Source organism: Camelus bactrianus, chromosome 23 (assembly GCF_048773025.1).
Source record: "Camelus bactrianus isolate YW-2024 breed Bactrian camel chromosome 23, ASM4877302v1, whole genome shotgun sequence".
Taxonomy (NCBI): domain Eukaryota; kingdom Metazoa; phylum Chordata; class Mammalia; order Artiodactyla; family Camelidae; genus Camelus; species Camelus bactrianus.
The window spans coordinates 30,461,798-30,482,081 of NC_133561.1; the positions used below are offsets into that span (position 1 = coordinate 30,461,798).

Consider the following 20,284-nt stretch of genomic DNA (forward strand, 5'->3'; position numbering starts at 1 on the left):
TAGAGTAAGGCCATCTGCCTGACTGTCATTTCATTCCATATGCAGACATCAAATTAGCTCTCCCCCCAGCCTTTCCCCATCTGCATGATCACATTGGGAGCAGCCGCCATTGGGGAGGAAAAAGCACGTGATGTGTCTCCTCCTCCCAGCATCTAACAGGAAGCTCTGGGACACAGCGCCTGTGGGGCTGGGCTCCGGACTCAGTGCCAACGGCTCTGGCAGGTGCCCGGCTGCAGCGGAAGAACAGCAGTTACAGCTTAACTAGAGGCGGAGGATGGAAAGACATTAAATTCAGTTGAGAGGGAAGAGCAAATGAAAGCTAGACAAAAGCCGCTGATTAGAGGCTGCACGTGCAGGGGCTCCTCCTCCTCCAGGAGGTACTGCTGGTCTTGCCAAGTTGCCCTTGAACCTATCAACCTTCCTAACTAGCTCTATGTAGACCTTGATGATGAACTGCATGCCTGTAAGTCTAATGAACAGAAGTAATGCTGCCTGCAGAGCTGAGTAAGTGCAGGGATGGGGCGGGTGGTGGGGAGCTTTTCAGCGCAGAAGAGAATTAGCGGGAGGCAGGCTTCATAACCTTTACATATTTTTGGTAACTCCCCTTTCCTTTCCATTTTCACCACCTCTACCCTAATTCATACCCATCATCTTACAGTGCTGTCTGCTTCACTGTCCTAAAATATGGCTTTTTTATGCCTACTCCCCTGCTGAAGAACTTATGATAGCTCTCATTTTTTTCTAAAGCAACTTCCACCTTCCTCAGTTGGGAAATTTCAAAATGCTTCTCTTTACTAAGCGTGCTTACTATATGCCAGTGTGCTGAGTGCTTTACGTACATGTTACATTTTAATCTACATAGTAACTGCAGTGAGATTGGTATTATTTTATTATTTGATTTATTTGGGGGGAAATAATTAGGCTATTTGTTTATTTATTGATGGTGGTACCTGGGATTGAACCCAGGACCTCATGCATGCTAAACAAGCACTTACCACTGAGCTATATGTCCCATCCCACCCCAGAGGCTGGTATTGTTTTAATTTTCTCGGCTAGAAAGCTGAGGCTCAGTGAAATTAAGCAAGGTCAACAGTCAGAACAAAGAGTAATCTGTCTTCAGTCTGACCATCTAACATCATCTCCCTCTGTTTTCTTTCTTCTGCTGGAATCCAATGACATCCTCTTTGTTTAGGGTCACGCATTAGAAAACAGCAGTTCCCAAATCAGCTGTATGACTGCGAGCAAGCGACTTACCCTCTCTGAGCCCCAGATGGGGATAACACCAGCCTCACAGGTTGTTGTCAGCTGGATATATACTTACATACACCTGGCACCGTGCAGACACTTAACAAACACCAATTGTCAATATCCCCTAGTCCCCGGACTTTCAGCTCCCACCCTCCTCTCTGCCTGAAATGTTTCTCACTCCTCTCACCTGCTGGAATTGGACCCAGTCTTCAAGATCCAGGGAAAATCCCCAGCCTTTGGGAAGCCAGCCAGGCCCACGACCCTGGCATATATTGACCTTGGCCTCCACTCAGGATGACATTCATTTGCAGCCCTCACGTGACATAGTACACACTCCCTCATTCCGTGACTCGCCACGTCAAATCACTCCAACCAGAAGGCAAGCTTCACACAGGGGGTGTGGCCAGCGTCTTATCCCTTCTTTGCATTCCCTCACCATTAGACCTTGCTCATAGTAGGCATTTAATAAACATCAGTGGATTGATTGATGCCAGATTCTAGCGTCTCAGGAAATAATCCACTTAGGTTGAATACTGATCCAAGTCAAGTGGGCAGATGTGGCGACTGAAGCCTTTTGTTTTGCTCACTCTGGATGGCCTGTGGAAGACACGGAGCTTTTTCAGCCCAGTCCACTGTCTCTATTATACAATTGCTCTATAGCTCCTCTGTGCCAGTGCGTGGGGGTCTGACTCACAACGTGCCCTCTGGCTCCTCTATGCCTCCAGCCAACCAGGGAGATTCGGAATAGGTTTTCCAGAGCCTTGGCTACCCGCATACCTGAAAGGCTAACAGCCAGAAACGGAGGTTTCAGCAAAGAAGCAATTTCTCGCAAGGTTAGGTAAACAAGATTTGAATATTTCATCCTGGTTCCCAGTAGAATCTCAGTGAGAAGAGGCAGCGCATTATTCTGCTCACAATGGAGACAAAGTATGTTTTTCCACGGCTTCCGATGAGTTCTGTGGCCATGCTGGCCTCCCCTGGCCATTTCTGGGTTATATAAATGTTTGATGAAAACTCTCTCAGGGGAAATAAAATTTTTATAAGAATTTAATGATAGCCCATCCAGGTGTGTGATGAGTTGAGTTGACAGCTCATTAACCCTTTACCAGCTGATATCCTCACCCTGAGACTCTAGAGGAGGCCTAGAAAAGAAATATGGATATTTCTCAACACCCACTTCAAGTCCATACAGAAGGGGGAAAGAATTGCCCTTAAAATTTCCCATGGAGAAAGCTGAGCTCCTGCATGTCTGACTTGGGTGCACATGGTGTCACAGTCTTTACCCGTGTACACAGCACCCACACCATTCCAGCTATGCGTGAGGACAATGCCCTGTTCTTCATTCATCCAGGAGGGTGGGGAGAGCCATATTCCAAAGAGCCAATGGTTCTTAGACTGTATCTAAAGTCCCTTCAGAATGTCCTCTTGGCCTGAAGTCAAGGTTTTCCTGGTGTGTGTCAGATGACTCACATGGATTCCTTCAGCCTGAGTTTAAATCTTATACGATATTATATAAAAAGAAGTCAAGGGCTAGTCCTTGACTAGCTATGGACTGGCATCGACAAACATCCCTTCTCTCACTTATCCTTAGCACACACTGAGCTTCAGCACCACCAGGAAGGAGGCAGAATGGCGTATATAACACAGATGGCGAAGGACTGGAACAAGATTCATCCCAAGTCTTGGAGCAAGTTCTGGACGCTGCGGAGCTCAGAATGCCAAGGTACCCAGGCTCCCCACTCACCCCTGCTCTAGCTGTTGGTTCACTGCCAAAGCATCCTTTTGGCCATTTTTACAACAACAGATCAACCAGAAAAAGGAAGAAACTACCGACACATGAAGTAACATGAATGAAGCTCAAAAACATCACGCCGGGCAAAAGAAGCCAGACATCAAAAAGTATACACTACATACAAATCCCATCTTTGTGAAATTCTACAACAGGCAAAACCAATTCATGGTGAAAGAAATCAGGAGAGTGGTTGCCTCAGGGTGGGGGACTGACTGGGAAGAGAAAGAGGAACTTTCTGAGGTGATGGAAATATTCTAAATCTTGACAAAGATGTAGGTTACAAGGATGGAGGATTCAGCACAATCCTTGCAATTTAACACTTAAATTCAGTCATTGTTTGTAAATTACATTTCAATTAAAACAGTACTGAAAGGCACAAAGAAGGGGAAAAAATCTTGGCTTATGTGATTTCAAAACACCTACTCACAAGGGGCTGTGGATTGTGAGTGACTAGCAGTAGCCCCTCTTGTCCCCTGAGGTCAGGGTTTTGCTTAAAGGGGAAGGGAAGCTGCCCTGGGGGCAAAAGAAACAGAAAAGCACAAACCTGCAGCAGAAGTGTGGCGGACCGCACAGTTGGATTTTTTTACCAAATGAGAGACAAATAACAGAAACTGAGCATGAGAAAGAAGTGATTGTCTTCGTCATGCTGAGAACAAGTCCTCTCTCCCAACAGTGAGGAGCTGTTTCTCAGGGGAGAAAGGATCCTATCCAGGGCTCTGACCTCCCCTGAAGGACAATGTTCAGATTGGCATCAACAAGCAGAGAGAACAAAGTGGTACCCGAACAGAGATCAGGGCTCCACTTCCCCAGGGAGGCGATGACTCCCAGGGCTTTAAGAAGCTGAAACCTACTGAATCAAAGAGCCCTAGCTGAAGGGAGACAGAAATCTGTGTAGTACATGGCAAGCCCCCGAGAGGTCAAGGCCACCATCTTCATAACCGTTCTCAAAACGCTCCAAGATGCCTGAGCATCAGAACTAGGGGACCCTTGACCAGATCTTCAAAACCAGATCTTTGTGCCCCTGACTTTAAGCACTTACATCAATAAGGTCGGACAGGTCATGGATGTAGTACTTGAAGACAGACGCATTGGTTGCCTCTAAAGCCAGTAAGTACTCATTCCGGGCTTTAATGGCCTTCAGCTTATTCTCCGTGTACTTGGCTTGGCGCTGAAAACAGAACACAAGTTCAGTTTTACTTTTCTTTTTTTAAGGGGAGACTGTTCTCTAAAAGATGAAAGTACAGTTCATTTGAGAACCACAACTGTGCTGCTACTCCCTCTGCGCGTCTGCCTTAAATTGGGTTCTAATTCTGTTTAATGAGATTCAAGGGCACAATGTAGATCAACCCAGGAAAGGTTAATGAGGCTCCCTACTTTAGATGCGTGTCCCACTTTGGTTCTACGTGCAAATTCCATTCTCTATCCTTACACCACCGCCCTGAAGGAGACGTCACTCTATCTGCCTCTGAACACCTGACATCTGAAGCCAAACCCTATCCCCTGTCCCTGGCTTGGGAAAGGTGACTACTATTTCCTGTTTATCTGCTACAGGTCAAAAACTTGGAGCCCACATGCCCAAGTTTTCCCAATACCTAGGATTTCTTCTGGGGCAGGTAGTAAGGTCACTAGGCACCTAAGGAACCCAGAGCTTCCTTGTTCCGCTCTCCATAGCGCCTACTGGGAAATTCCCAGCAGTTCTGACTTCCGGAGTGTTCCTCCCCAGCCCCGACAGTTGCCAGAGCGTCCTCACCTTTTCCTTCATCTTCTCAATCTTCTTCACTGAGCTCCTCCGGACATGCTTCTCCTCAATGCGGACATTGGAAGTGGAGTCAGGGGAGCGTGGGGTCTGCCGGTCCTCCTGCTTCACGGATTTTCCAATTTGCTTCTCCTCCTGCTTCTCCGCCTCCTTTAGCTTGCTCTGAGCACTGATGCTGTCGGCATTGTACATGTGATATGTCTTCATGACCTGCAAGACACCCCCCGCCCCCACCCCCAGAGGTCAAGCCAATGGGGTCAGTTCTCTGCTTTACAGACTAACAGACTCAGCTGGACCTCTCCCCCATAAAGCCACATCCTCATACCCTTAAGGGCAAAACTCATACATGTTTGGTTCAGCAAACTTTCTATATGAAAGACCACTCCAAAGCCCAGGAAAGCAGTATTTGAACTGAGCCAACATGTCATATTACTAAAATGATTTCATGTCTTCTACGATGTACAATGTACTTCTATTTATTAACATTTGTAAGCACTTCTCTTTTACATTGACCAAGCGATTTCTACCACTTCAGTCATCTCACAATACCATGATAGGAAGTACCACCACCCAGATCCCAAAAGCAAAGCCTTCCTGGGATGGTTGGGACCCTCAGGAGGTCGGCAGAGCACACAGAGCAGCATATGCTTTTGAGACTTTCAGATATAAAATGGGGAAGAGGAACAGCTCCAAAACGTTTCTACTGGCCTCCCATCCGGGGGGTTCTGTCTGGTCTGCTTTATCCGGATCAAACACCCTCTCTCACAGCAGCTGCCTCGGGGTGGGGGACAAAGTACCATTCACTGAGCACGCAGTACACCCTGGCTTTGTGCCCAGTGCTACCCACGCATTGTCTCACTTCCTCCTGATGGCCATCCTGCGACCTAGACACCAACCCTATGGAGATTGTATGTAACCTGCGGAAAAATTCAGGTAAGGGTCTGAGAAGGAATAAAATCCACATCAAGTGAAACTGGCGTTGCCACAGGAAGGAAGGAGAGGATACAATTTTCCATCAAAGCAACTGTCTGGGAGTCTAGTCCCTTTTCTTACCGAGGAGGCTAGAAGCCTGGAACTTGCGTTTGTTTCCTCCCAAACAGACTGCTTCTGCCTGCTGGAGGGCTTGCTTCCACACAGGGAGCCTCTGCTCTAACTGGAAGTTAGAAATGTCTGATCAACAAGCCACTCAGGCCGAAGGTCGAGAGTGCTGGCGTTCTGATGCCACAGGGGAGAATTAGAGAGTGCAGGAGCTGGGGTGTATGTCCGTAGGGGGAAGGGGGACTGAACAGAGGAGAGCAAGGGCGTGATACGAACAATAATCTCTACCACTGAAGACATGCTGGGTGTCAGGGACCTGATGTACGTCACCTCTTTTAATCTTCACGACAAGTCTATGAAAGACATGTCATTATTTCCACTTTTAAAGATGAGGAAACTGAGGCTCAAAGAGGTGAACTATCAAGCCCAAGGTCACACAGCTAGTAAATGAATCAGAATCAGGATTCAAACCCAGGTTTGTCAGAAGACAAAGTCCACATGCTTGGCCACTAAACACCGATGTCTCTCCTCTGCACAGGACCAGGGCTGGATTAGTTGGGAGGAAAGGCTAAATTTAGTCACTAGAGGCTTAAAAAGAGAATCCGGTTTCATTTATGGACTTGAGTGAGAGCAGCAGTCTAAACTGGGGGCTAATTTGGCCCCCAGAGACCAATGCTGGAGACATTTTTATTGTCACAACAATGATCTGGCCTCAAATGTCCATGGTGCCAGGGTTGAGGAATCCTGGGTTAGAGGGATTTTGTGGGTACATTCATCCCTGAGTGGGAAGTGGAGGAAGGAGCAGAGAATAGTGGGACATTGACAAGATCAAAGGACTTTAGAGTTTCAATAATTTCTCATTTTAGCTGCAGAATGCTTTAAATCAGCTTCACCTTATTCAGAACCTGACATCATTTCTCATAAGTATAAGATCTACTCTGTATATTCTCTACATGGGAGAAGAATATTTAACAGCCAACAGCATTAAAAAAAAAATCTTCAAAGAGTCTTCCAGGTTTCTAGGTGGACTAAGAAGCAAGAAAAAGTTATCTATTATCTGATTGAAGAAGGGAAGACAGGAGGCTCCTTTTTCTCTTTTCACCTGAATATGACCAAGGGATTCAAAAAGTCTGAGTAAACAGTTGTAAAAATGAGTTGATTTTAAGAAAATGATTTTGTATTTCATAAAGATGCATAATAAATGAAGAGGAAACACCGTGAATGAACATGAGAGGCAAAAAACAAAAGGGCTCAAAAGAACAGTGTTGACAAGACAACAAATGAAGTAACAAAAATCAACGATTTATATTGTTCCTTTCCCCTAAAGAACTCTTTTTAAAAGGGTAAAAACACTGTCTCGTCTGACAAACTATAAATTCCCAAGGGTAAGCACCACTTCCTCTTCTGTGTTTTCCTTTCTTCTCCATAGTTAAGAAATATGTCATGTACACAGTGATAGTTTTACAATCAGTGTGGTCACCCAAATGACTCAGTGACACTGAATCTCTCCTCTGTGAAAATACAGAAGTATAACTAGTGTCCTCCAACTCAAGAGAAAGCTGAGGTAACCTGAGGCTGAAGCTTGAGTAACTGATGTCAAAACAATTGGAGAAATAGGGAAATCAACATAGGAGTTGGAGAAATATACAGTGAAGCAAATACAAACTAGGGGGAAAACTCAGAAGTCTAAATTCTCAGTTCTACAAAGGAATTCACTTTACTTTGAAAAAACTAAATATTGAATTCATGCCTTTAGCTCTGCTGCCTCCCCAAGCCACACTAAAACAACAGAAAAGAGTTTTTACTTGATTATTTTTTTAGGTATAAACTGAGAAAAACATGAAGAATGAAAGCAGAAGATGAAAAGTAGGGAGGCAAGTGGTAACTGACCTACTGAATCCTAAACCAAAAGGCGGGAGAGCCAAGAAGAAACCAGACTTGTACCACAGAAGCCCTCAGAGGAACTGGTGGCAGTGGGATGAAGGTGGAGCTAAAAACAAGAGAAACTATTGAGTGCCTGAGAACAGTTAGACTCCCAGATCCCATCCCCTTCCCCTCTGTAGTGGAAGACTAGAGGTTTATTTTCTTAGGGACTATCTGTGGACCGAGGACACCAGGCTCAGCTGAGGACAGGGGTACTGGCCTTAAAAACAAGAGGATGAACTGACAATTCTATGCTGAATGTTGAGATGGCCAGGCCTCTTCACAACTCAACCCCTAGACATAGGCAGGAGGTCAAAAGAGACTTATCTAGGGAATCTGCCCATCTAATATAAAAGACCTAGAAATATTGCTATCAGGGCTTCCCCTAAGGAAACAGTCCCGTCAGATTACCCTCCAGTAAAGACCACAGTTGACCCAGAACTTCCAAACAGCTTTTTAGTGTCTCACTTTAAAATATAAGCAGGCAGTTAAAGATTACCAGACATTTAAGGAAAATATCTCATGTAAAAGACCAAGACCAAAACAAGCAATTGAGAGGAAACAGAAAGTATATAGAAAGAAGAAAACTTCAAAAATAATCCATCAATAATATCCCTAGAGAGATCAATGAGAAGTGAAAAGACCCTGCATCATGAGACAAGAGCAGGGTACAACAAAAAAGGGACATTTAGAGAACAATAAAAGAGCTCTCAGCAATTAAGATTCAATTCAAATCTCTCTCCAAGGAGCCTGACTTCATGCCGCCACCCTGTGTAGACATGGGAAGAGTCACCACTTCATATTTTACTTACAGCTTTACTTTTCTGTCTCTTCTATTCTATTAAAACTAAAGGCCCCGAGTTCAGGGACATTTCTTCTATGTTTTTGTATCTCTAGTGCCAAGTGCAGGGGACAAGCAGGCAAACAGAGTTGGGGGACTATTAACTGACATTGTTTCAAAGGAGCAGGTGCTCAGTTCCAGTCTGAAGTGGTCCCGCAGACAGCTGCTGCACCAATTCAAGGGAACACATATTCAGGGGGAGGACAGATGCATAAAACCTCTAGGGCAACAACAGCTCCGGGGTCCCAACACCTCTTCTTTCTCAATTCTAGGGCTTCCTTGACTCTCCTACTCAGCCAATCCACGTGGCTTCAGTGCCCCCGTGTACATTCCTTCCTGTGGGAGCTTGCTGGGCTTTTCCAGATACAGCCTCTGAGCCTAACTGAGGCAGAGAATTCTGGAGTTCTCTGGGAAGCAGTGTCCTCTGACTTCAAAGGCATTCCTGATGCATCAGTCAGAAAATGAAAACCACTTATGCCATGGCCTACAAACTAGCCAGCCCGTTATGGGGTAAAAAACACGTGGAGGGGAACGCTCACTGGGACTGCTCTCTGAAGAGCAGCTGCGGCAAGCGGCCCCCGGCACAGAATGCCAAGGCAGGAAAATCAAAGGCCCTTCAGGCAGAAAAAAAAGGGGGGTAACAGGGGCAGCTGGCCACTCAGGATGAGAGTCTGGGCCTCTTGTCCGAAGGCATCTTTATCTGGGAACACCTGGGTCCTGCCCTTTGGATCAAGGTTCAAAAGTACCTAAATTATCAATCTGTAGGTAATCAGTCTCCCCAAAAGAGGTATCTGTGGGCAGGAAGGGCAGATACCAGGTAAGAAGAGCATTGAATATGGTGGGTTCCTTGCATTCTTGGTTTCCTTTATCCCGTGCCCACAAGCAACTTCTATTGCTCAGGGAGCTCCTTCCCAGAGATCAAATAGGGGGAAGCTCCTTATAAGAAGCTCTTCCTTGTTCTCTTAACTCCTTTGAGGGGGAGAGAGGCAGAGAGACAATATACAGCAAGTATCTCCCCAAAGCCAGCATACAATAGTCCTCAGTTCCTACTTGATGAAACCACTGTCCCGTGCAGGATGACCGATCATCCTGGCTTACTCAGGACTTTCCCAGGTTCAGCAATGAAAGTTTCAGGTCCCAGGAAAGCCTTCAGTCCTAGGCAAACCGAGGTAGTCAGTCACCCTAATGCCATGGTGCCTAACTCAAGACCAGTCCTACACTTATCTCCCCTTCCAAAAGAAACAACTCATAATTCTACTCTATGAACTTCCTAATGGCCTACAGAATCTGCAGACTCAGCAGACTCTTAACTATGATGTGATATTTCATGAAGTATGACTCCCCCAAACCCCCACCCCCCAGGAAACGGAGATTCCAGGAGCACCCATCTCCTCAAGCTCACATAGCTGGTGGAGACTGGGTAGAATCCAGGTTGTCCAATTCAAGAGATTCTAATCATTAGACCAGAGTTTTTCAATCTTGGTACTACTGACATTTTAGTCCAGATAATCCTCTGTTGTTGGGGGCTGTCCTGAGAATTATAAGATTTCAGTTGCATCCTGGCCCCTAGCATCCTCTACTCTAGTTGTGACCACCAAAAATGTCTGCAGACATTTTCAAGTGTCCTCTCAGATAAAAAAATCACCCTGCTTGAGAATCACTGCACCAGACTGTTCTGCCTTCTCTGGAACACTGCCTTTCCAGTGTTTTCTACTTTTTTTTTTTTTTTTTTTTTTTTTGCCTCTTCCCATTGCTTACTAGAGGAAAATCTCAAATTTTTATTTTGGCCTTGGACAGATGATAAGAGTGGGTACCAATTCACCTAATGGAAGGGGACACCGTGCCCAGTTTGCACACCAGTGGGAAGACTTTACACTCTGCACTGATTGTGGCCTGATAGTGGCCCGTGAAGTCCTGGCCACATTGGACTGCCTGAAGACTGCAGCCTGAGGTGACAGCTCAGCCCTCCTCAGATCAGAGCAGCAAGTTCCAGGGTTTTCTTTCTCATTCCAAGACAATTATGTATGCATGCATGTACGTTTGTTTGTTTATTTATTTATCTATTTACTTATTTTTAATCACAGCACATTAGGAGATGTAGGACTCTGAGTAAAGCTAACAAACCCCTAGGACCTACTCTTCTGCTGCTGCCTGAAGTCCCACTGCAGAAGTGGCCCACTGGATCTGAGTTGGTTTGGGGTTTACTGATTATTCATCCTACTCCTCTCCAGAAATAGCAACAGCAGAGGCCCAAGATGCTTACGGGAAAATAAAAGGATTCATATAATGACTCCATGTGTCATTTTCTATCTTAGCGAATTATCTGCCAGGAGAAAGGAGTCATAGCTCTTCTTGGTGCCTAGATGACGCTCTAAAACTAAAGAGCAGAAGTAAAGCATTTAAAAGACCAGGGGGTTCAGAAAACTCATCCAATCTGAAAATGGTTCACATCAACATGCTTCTATTTTTAAAAAGCCTTAACTTCATTTGAAAGAAATGAAAACTTGGGAGCTAACCAAAGGGAAGCATCTATCTATCTACTTGGCTTCAGAGCAGAAGAGTCACAGAGCAGAAACTGCAAACAAACTGAACGTCACTGGAGACATAGCTGTTGACCACTCTACCCTATTTATTGCTTAACAGTTGCCATGACAAAAGTGGCCACACCTAGGCTTTTGGATCAAGAACATGGAATTCTCTGATCCCAAATGCCTGTGATGCATATCACCACTGCCTGTCTTCCTGTGAATTAAATTAAAAAAAAAAAAAGAAAGAAAGAAAGAAAGAAAAAATGCAATGGATAAGCAAGTAAACACAGGAAATCAATTTCACCTCCAAAATAGGACAGGGCAACCCTGGAGAAGGACACAAAGGCCTGGCACAGCCCAGCTGGAGAAGGGTCCCTGAAAGGCTTTAGCTGCACAATCGAAATACTCCCTGTAGGGCAGCAGGAATTTCCTTGGGGGGGGGGGTGTTTTGACTGTAATTAACGAAACACAGCTGGGGGAGAAACCACCACGACCACCTCCCAGTGCACGAAGAAACATACATCAGCCACAGGCATCACATGCTTGAAACGCCAGTCATTTCAGAACAGATCGTGTTTTTTGCTCCAAACCAAAGCCTGGCCCTTTCACTGAGGTTTGACCTTTATAAAACCCCAGGAGTCGAGGCAATGCGCTCTCTCCCTGAACTGGTCCCTTATCTTAGGGGCATTTAAGACCCTGTACTTCCCTCTAAAGCAACTGCTCTCGTCTCAAACCAGTAGATCAACCTGAGAACTGATGCAAAATTTTGAACAATAGATCCTTTCCAACGGAGCACATTATTATTCATGCGACAATGCAGGCTAGGTTCCCTGCCATTAGGTTTGGGGTCCCTGGTTTGCTGCTAATGGGGGTCAGCTGTGCTGGTGACTGAGGCCTTAGCAGGTCTCTGGCAACTCCCAAATGAGGCCAGAGTTAGCCTGTACAGCTGAAAAGGGATCTTATTTTGAGAAAGCAGTTTTTGGCTCCTTTTAGTTTGAAAATAAGAGTGTGAAAAAAGAGGTGGGTGAAGTCATCCCCAGTGGGGACCATGCACTGTCCTCAACCTCAGCTCAGTGCTGTTGCTGACGTGACTATGGCCACAAGCTGCCAAATGCTGCTTCCCTCTGCTTATTAAAGAGCCAAGCAACCCATCTGATTTACCGAGTAGAGCTCATTCAGGACCTTCATCAAATCATCTTGGAGCTGCTGGCCAACTTCTTTACTCTGCAAGGAAAGAGAAATGAAGGTTAATTGGGAAACAGAAGGAGGGAGGAGGGGGCAGCAAAGGCAAGGGCAGCCCTGGCTCTACAAATAACACAGACTCAATTAAGACCCATTATTTAACCCAGCAAATCAGATAACCACTCTGATCAGACCAAATTATGGTCAGATTACCCGAAGAGTTTTAATAAAGTGAAATGCGCCCCTTCACTAGCCTAGCAAAGGCAATCATGTGGAGGAAGATGGGTTGCAGCCTTTGATTTTTCAATTGGTCCCCGAAGAGCAGGCCTGAAAGCCACAACCTGCTTGGCAACTGTTGTTGGGTGGAATAAGCTTTCTTGGATACTTGGAGTCAAGCATTGCTGAGAATTGTGGCAGAAAGTTAAGATGGGAAATAGGATGAGAAAGGCATATGTATATAAACATCCAAGAACTTCAAAGTAACTGACTGAATAGAAACCTCCAAGCAGGAAGGAGTTATACCTCTTACTTGCTTTATTTCTATCCCAAACTCCCAAGGCAGTGTTACCTCAACGATAACTGGTGGCTAGCATCACTTAATTCTGATAATACATGTTAAGGGGTCTCCAACTGGTTAACGTTAAGCAGTGGTGGCTCTCAGGTTCTTTGCTGCTGCTGCCCAGGGCTGCATCTAACTACACAGAGAGAGAAGGGCAGAAGAGAGGAGAATAAGGAAGCAGGAAGGAAATAAGAGCCACGCCTTTGATACTGCGTGTTTGATGCCAAGCCCGAGGGAGTGGGGCATAAACCTGATCGGCATCCCTGGGTCATGGAGGGGGGAAGCCCTGGTTTTCTCTTCTGCCAGCTCCTCCTACTTCTTTCCTACTAAAAATCAGATACCAACAATGCCCTTCTAATGGAAGGTATAGTTCTACCCCCTGGTACAGCTCAGCCCCCAGGCAAAGAAAGGGAGAGGTCTTGCATGTCAGAAATACAATCATTTTAAGATCTTGCTTTTTTCAAGATTACAAAGGCAGTATATGTTTATTGCGATAAATAAGAAACCTGTAGAAAACCTCAAAAAAAGAAAAAGTAACCCTTAATTCCTACCCCTAAGAAGTCATCACTCCAGACTTTGTTACATATTTTTCTAATCTTCTCTCTACGATTTTGATCGAATTGAGGTTGCATTATAGACACTGTAACTTAGCCACTTAAACATATGTTGTGAACATTTCCCTATGTATTATTCTTCTATAACATTATAATAGGTTATATTGATGTAGCTTCTACTCTTGGACATTTGCTTTGCTTACACATTTTTATAATAAAACATGCTGTATTTAATTACTTTGTGTATAATCTATGCACACACCTATCATTATTTCCTCTTAGAAGTAACATTGCCGAGTCAAAGACTAATAATTTAAACCATTAAATTGCCCTTGAGAAAAACTGTACCCATTTAGATACCGCCAGAAGCATATAAGAATGTTTTTGTTACTTTTTTATCTTGACAATTTTACATGGTATCTTATTTTAATTTGCAGTCCTTTGATTCTAGTGAGCCTAAACTTTTTTTTACACATTTCAGTCATTCTCACTTTTCTTTTATGCTTTGCCATTTTTCTATTAAGGAATACAGAATATAAGATATGTGTGACCTTTGTCGTGAGCCGACATGAAATTTTACACTTAGTAGTGTGGAAAGGTGTGGAAGGAGTCCTGAATTAGCAATCACAAGACTCTCCTATTTCCAGCTCCTTCACCATCATGAAGATAACATTGGACAAACTAGTCCATCTCTCTGGACCTCTGTTTTCCTTTCCATAAAATTAAAGTCTGTTTTAAACATTCCTAAGGTCTTTTCCAACCTCTGCCATTCTACAATTCTTCATGATCTTTTGTCTGGCTTCTTGAGTCCGTATTAGATTCCAACACCACCCAATTCCATCTACAGTGGGTTGGCTTCCCTCCACAGGGTAAAAGATAGTGAGCAAGTTCTCCCCAGGGACCGGGATGCTCTACAAAATGGATGTTTTCCAGAGTATGCCAGTCTTAAATTCACTATTCCCCAGTGACTCTCATTCAATGCCCTCAATCATTGGAAGAAGCCTCAAGAGGATGTGCCTTTCTTCTAGGATCTCACAAACCAGCCTCTCCTTCCCATCATGAGGAGAGCCGAGCTCCACTGAAGCAGCAGAGGTCTAAGGAGGTGAAGTGAGGCGAAATGACTCGCCAACCAGCCCCAGCGTCAGCAACAAGGCCAGGAAGTGACCAGAGTATCACTTCCAAACACCCTGCCCTCCAGCCTCCCATCCTCCCTTACCACCTCCTCATCTTCAAACGGCAGAGATTCCAGGAGAAAGCGCCCATTCCTCTACTCAGCTGCTCACCCATGACTTAAATAACGTAGCCCCCAGAGGAGGTGGGACGGGAAGGGGGAGAAAAAGCATAACCAATAAAATAGCAATTAAGCTTGGGCAGATGTTTCCTCTCCCATACTGATTAGTTGGAAAAGGACCGACTCAACTATTATCCCTGTTTATTTGAACAGGCTGCTGAAGTGATTCTGACTTACTGTCCCTCTGGCTGAGGGCTGGGCTGGGAACACACGTGTTGCTAGCCGGTTATAGTTCTGATAAAGCCCCCAGTAATCGGGTGCAATTCTGACTCAACGAGAAGGGCAGGAAATAGCCTGTACCTCTCCTTTCACGAATATAAAAGGCCACCGTTCTCTGCTTCAGAAACCTTAACTGTGTGCCTCTGGGGGCAAGCGTGGCCCCAGCGACCCAAAAAGGGCTTCTGTGCTGGCCGCCGCTGTGGAGCTACAAGGAACCCCACCCAAAGACAAGGGGGACATTTGTTCCTGGGAACAACAGGACCTGATGAGGCCGAGTCCATGACAATGAAGACTGTGGAGACTTTCCGTTTCCTATAAAAAACAGCAAGGGTTTCTAGGCAGGGAAGAGAAAGAGAATTTACAGAGCAGTCCTTGTGCGCTATCACCCAGCCTGCATCTCTTTTCTTTAAAATTTCTTGGAAGAGAATGAATCATCTAAACATCGCAGGAAACCAAATAGAAGTCGAGGGAAAAAATTACTTTGGGCAAAGTTTTGCTCTATTTAAGAATGTTTGCATAGTAATCTTTGCCTGGAAAAAAAAAAGATGCCTAAATTTAGATGAGAGATGTGGCACAGTTAACAATGCTGGTTCTCTGGGATGGGAAATGCCATGGTGTGCTCAGGCAGGGAGCTTTTATTTTGAAACTCACCACAACCCTTTGGCCAGTGTGTTTCACAGGCCCCCAGTCCCTCTGCTGCCGGGGCGGGGCTGATCGGAAGGCAGTGAGATTGCAACAGCTCCTGCCAGCTGTGTGCTTATAAAATGGGCAGGGAATCCTTCTTTTCCAACAGATAACAGCATTGGACAACAGAACTGAAACACACAGCCTCATTTCCCCAAGACTGTCAAGTTCCGAAGCCTCTGCTACTGTGAAAGGCGGTAGTAGCAGAAATGTAAGGAAATGTTATGTTACATGGTCTGGGCTGCAGGGACACTCATCTTTGGAGCAATTCGTTTCCTGAGCTTGGATGGGTTTGTCCATCAGCATTTATTAATAATCAGGGTTTTAATACCATCAGGGAGATTACCTACCACCTGATTCTCCAGGTACTTAGATCAGCACTAGTGTGCTTTTCCAAGTTGGAGAGGCGGGGCGGCTGTTTACGGGCTATTTACAATACAAAGCTGTATTATCTGACAGGCACAAAATTACCCCTTATTTGTATTAAAAAAAAAAAAAAAGAGGAAGGCATGTCTCTGCCATGTGGTGAGAGCTAATTTCAGCCCTGTCCCAAGGCTGTGGCCGTCAGCAGGTAGAAACAGTAGGGTCATTTAGTTCTCTGCCTATTAGTCTGTGTCAGCAGTTTTCCAAAAAAGAATCCAATTTTCAAGGGCATATATCTCCTTCTACCAGTGTTACTGCCCCCTTTCCCTACCCCTAAAGATACTTCTGAGACCAACTGTTAGGGAAAAAAAAAACAGTTTAAAATTGAATTTACATTTACAGATTTCAGAGGAAAGAGACATGAACCCTAGATGAAGCCCTGGCAGCAGGAGAAGGGCCATCAGATGCAGAGTGACAGTTTCAGGGGCACTGGCTCACCACTTCAAAGAGGCCAAGTTTGCAGAGCTGGAGCTCTGCCTGAAATGTTTTTGGTGGGGAGGACGGGGCTAAGTTAAGAGGAGTGGCTGTTTGGCAGCAGGGCCAGTGTTCGGTGATGGTGGGCACTGTGTCTGACCTCTTCCCAGCCCAGATCAGCCCATCAAAATAGGTGGTGCCAGATGCAGCTGTCGTGGTGCCGGGGTGGTGATCCTGCGGGTCACAGCTCAGGAGTGCCTTCTAGACTTCCCCGCGGCCGCACTACTTGTGTATATGCAGGGGGACTTTCTATTCAGCTTTCACTCACTGAGTAAGATTCCACAGGATGGCTCTAGCCAGGCTGTGCTCTGATTATATTCTGGGGAACCCAAGGTAGTACAAAATAAAAATACGCTGAATTGCAACTTTTATATAGAGGTAGGCTGGGAGATGCCATGAGAAAGACTTCTTCCTGAAGTGTTTTTACTTTCTGAAGACAGGATAGAACAGGGTTTAAAAAAATGCATTTTTAGAGGGGAGGGTATAGCTCAGTGGTAGAGTGCACGCCTAGCATGTATGCGGTTCTGGGTTCAATGCCCAGTAGCTGTTTAAATAAATAAATAAATGAACAAAGAAATCTACCTGCCCTCATAAAAAATACATTTTAAAAATTGCAATTCAGTATAACACATGTAAATCTACAGTAAAAGTACTTTTTATGTGCAGTGCATTCTGATATTGCCTACTCTTTTCTTCAACTTTTTTTATGTTAGTCCAAATCACTAAATTCATTTTACAACTAATCGATGAGTCATTATATGAAGGTTTAAAAAGACTAGGCACACTGTAGTTGTGGAATTAATAAAGAAAACAGTGGATTAAGGACTGAAGACCACTAACCAAGACAAGTGCTAAGTCACTTGGCCCTCAAGGTGGCTGATTGCATGTTTTGAAGCAGGTTCAATCACTAGATCTTGGCAAGGGGGTGGGAAATGCTGGATTTTAAGGAGTGATCAATAGAGAGCCTGTTGGCAAATATTTATCAAACACCTACTATGTGTCAAGCACTTGAAATATAACTGGAAGGACAGCAGTATACAAAACAGTTTACATGTTTATAATCTACTGAGAAAGATGGATGTTAAGCTGATGTTTGAGCCTCTCAGAACATAATTCTTCCAGTCTCAAAAGCATTACTAGAAGTGGAATTTCTTAAGCTAGTTTTCTAGTTCAAGATCAATTTTTTAAAAAATCTCAGCCAAGAGGTTTCCACAGTTAGCCTAACTCCAGAACAAGCTAGATGTTGAATCCAGCTTGCCAAAATAGAAATGTGATTTCAAAAAATCTTGCTATTACATAGCAAATTCTTTCTTTGAATTTGCCTTTCTAAGTTACTAACAGATATTTCCAGCTATAATTGTACTGCTTCAGTATAAGTGACTCCCAAAGCAGTTAGATTTCAGTTTTAAAGAATCCCTTGAGCTTCTCAGCACCATAAACACCAAAAACTCACCAGTTGCTCCTTCACTCAGAAGTGAATAGATGTAGTGAGAAGTGAGAAGAGTTATATTTTAAAAGAAAATGTCAGAAACCTAACAGTCTGAGAGACCCAATACCTGTCTCAGAATTTGCCTTTTGAAACACAACTATTTTCTCAATTAGATTCCTGTGCAGTTAGCAAAAGAACTTAATCTAAAATAAAAAAAAAAAAAATCCCCAAACTACTAAAATATGAAATCATCTAAAACTAATGAAAGAGACAGATTATAACTTTTAAAACACCTTTCTCTCTTCCCTGGTGCCCAGACCACTGCCTTGTACACAATAGTCCTAAGATAATCAGTTGAGACAATTAGATAAAATTTTACATTAGACTTAAACACTATGCTTTCACATAATCACAAGAGTATACAACAATATAGCTGTGTTTACATCATATAGATTATTGAAAGTGGAAACTCCATGAGAAGTTATCCATACGAACTCCCTCAGGGTTACAGTTCCCAGATGAGCCCAGAAAGCTGAAATGACTTTTCCAGGGTCACACAGCTATTCAGTGTCCTGTCTGGGACCACATGCAGTATTATAAGAGTGTGAAACATGCAGGGTCTAGGGGACAATTTGAATCCCGCATCCACTTCCCGCTTGTATGAACTTGGGTAAATTATTTAACCAATCTATGCCTCCGCGTCCACATCTGTAAAACAGGATAATAACGAAATAATCCATGGAAGTGTTTAAGGCAGAATCTAGCACTTAGTATGCTCAATAAACGTTAGCTATTATTAATATTAGAATCCAGCCCTCGGAAAACCCACCTGGATGCTCTTTCCACCACACTGTGGTGCCTCCTTATGTACCCTCAAAACATAATGATCATGCTATGTGGAATTGGGAAAGTGCGGGGAAACTGATCCCCAAGGCAGGAATGCAGCGAACTCCCTCCAGTGGAGGGGCTCTATCAACCACAAGGTTTTCCTTATGCCTCTGCTACACAATCTATTCCCCTCCCCAATTTCAGTAAGCACCAAAGTAACAATAACTCTGTAAGAAATATGCAGTTTTCCTAAGGCGGAGGGGTAGGTATTTGGCAAAAACAGGGTAATTAAGAAAGGGTGTGTAGAAGCAAAATAAAAAGCAAAGAATTACTTTCTATCTCTCCAGGTAGATTAAACAGAAAAAAATGCTTCTCAGATACACAACTGGGAGCTGGTTCAATCGGGGTCATAAATTAAACGTCCAGAGGCAGAGTTCCCTACTGCCTAGGTAAGTGAAGACAAAGAATGCTCATTACTAAGTTCTGGTTTAATGAAATCCAAGAGCTTTCTCCTCTAGGGCACTTGATTCTGAAAGCCATTTCCTTAAGGCTTTCCCAGAAGTTCTGGAATGTATGAGTAGTCAGACTTACAACCCGCAGTAATGCTAGTGGGCCCCTAGAGAAAATCCATTCTTTGCCATGACAATGAACTCTGTGGATTTAACTTCTACCGCCCGTGGATGCTCACTGTGCTCTGTTACAACTGACCAGAGCCTCTTGTCAGGGAAACACATGATTCAGACAGGACTAAGTCCCACTGGACTGGGGCAGGGGTGGGGTGGGGGTAGGGAGACAAGAAGAGGCTGCCCTCTGCTCTCCTGAGATTTCAGATGGCACAGTCTAAAATATGACCCTACAACTATCTGAATGTCCCTTCATTCCAATCTCTTGGAATGGTCTATTCTAACATTAAGAAAATAAGCTGAAAGCAACAGCCCATAAAAGGAAAGGAACAATCAAGTCTGAGGCTTCATTTCTTAAATCACCACTGTCACCCTTATCTTGGCAAATTTCTATTTTTAACCCTTCTGGATAATAATTTCAGTGTAATAATGTCTCTAGGCCCTGACCTTCAGTGCCGAAGGATTTCATGAGGTCGTACTGAAGATGAGGGATCACCCTGTCTCCGAGGCAGGACACTGAAGGCACAGAAACGATGTCTTCATGACCACGGGATCCTTGGGTAGACTGAGACACAGGGGACAAAGGACACAAAGGCAAACAGGCAACATGAGAGCACAGATCTCTCAGCAGCTGTAAAATGAACTCCAGAGGGAAAACAATCAATAGCTTGGAACTGGGCAAGAAGGAAAAAAAAAAAAAAAAAAAGCCAGAATGACAAGGTGGATACAAGCATGTGCTGGCCTACAATAAGGAACTCCAGGAGCTGGGGGATGGGAAGGATGCCCCTGTGGCTGCCAGATGACTGGGAGGAGGCTGGAAGAAAGGAGTTAACAGAGCTCATCTGAAAGCTGGCAGCGTGAACAGGGCGAGGAGGGCAGCCTGGTAGGAAGT

General features: G+C 44.4%; 1 protein-coding gene across 9 annotated transcripts in view; it reads right to left on the reverse strand.

The window, feature by feature from the left end:
* The window catches only part of SRGAP2 (SLIT-ROBO Rho GTPase activating protein 2), a 235,209-nt gene that overhangs the window by 66,373 nt on the left and 148,552 nt on the right, over positions 1–20,284 (reverse strand). For all 9 annotated transcript variants that reach the window (XM_010963263.3, XM_045522821.2, XM_010963262.3 and 6 more), the window contains exons 5-7: positions 12,288–12,350; positions 4,791–5,006; positions 4,080–4,208 (exon numbers count right to left, since the gene is read on the reverse strand). In XM_010963263.3, the coding sequence (XP_010961565.1) occupies positions 4,080–4,208; positions 4,791–5,006; positions 12,288–12,350 (408 nt within the window). The remainder of the gene's footprint in view (positions 1–4,079; positions 4,209–4,790; positions 5,007–12,287; positions 12,351–20,284) is intronic.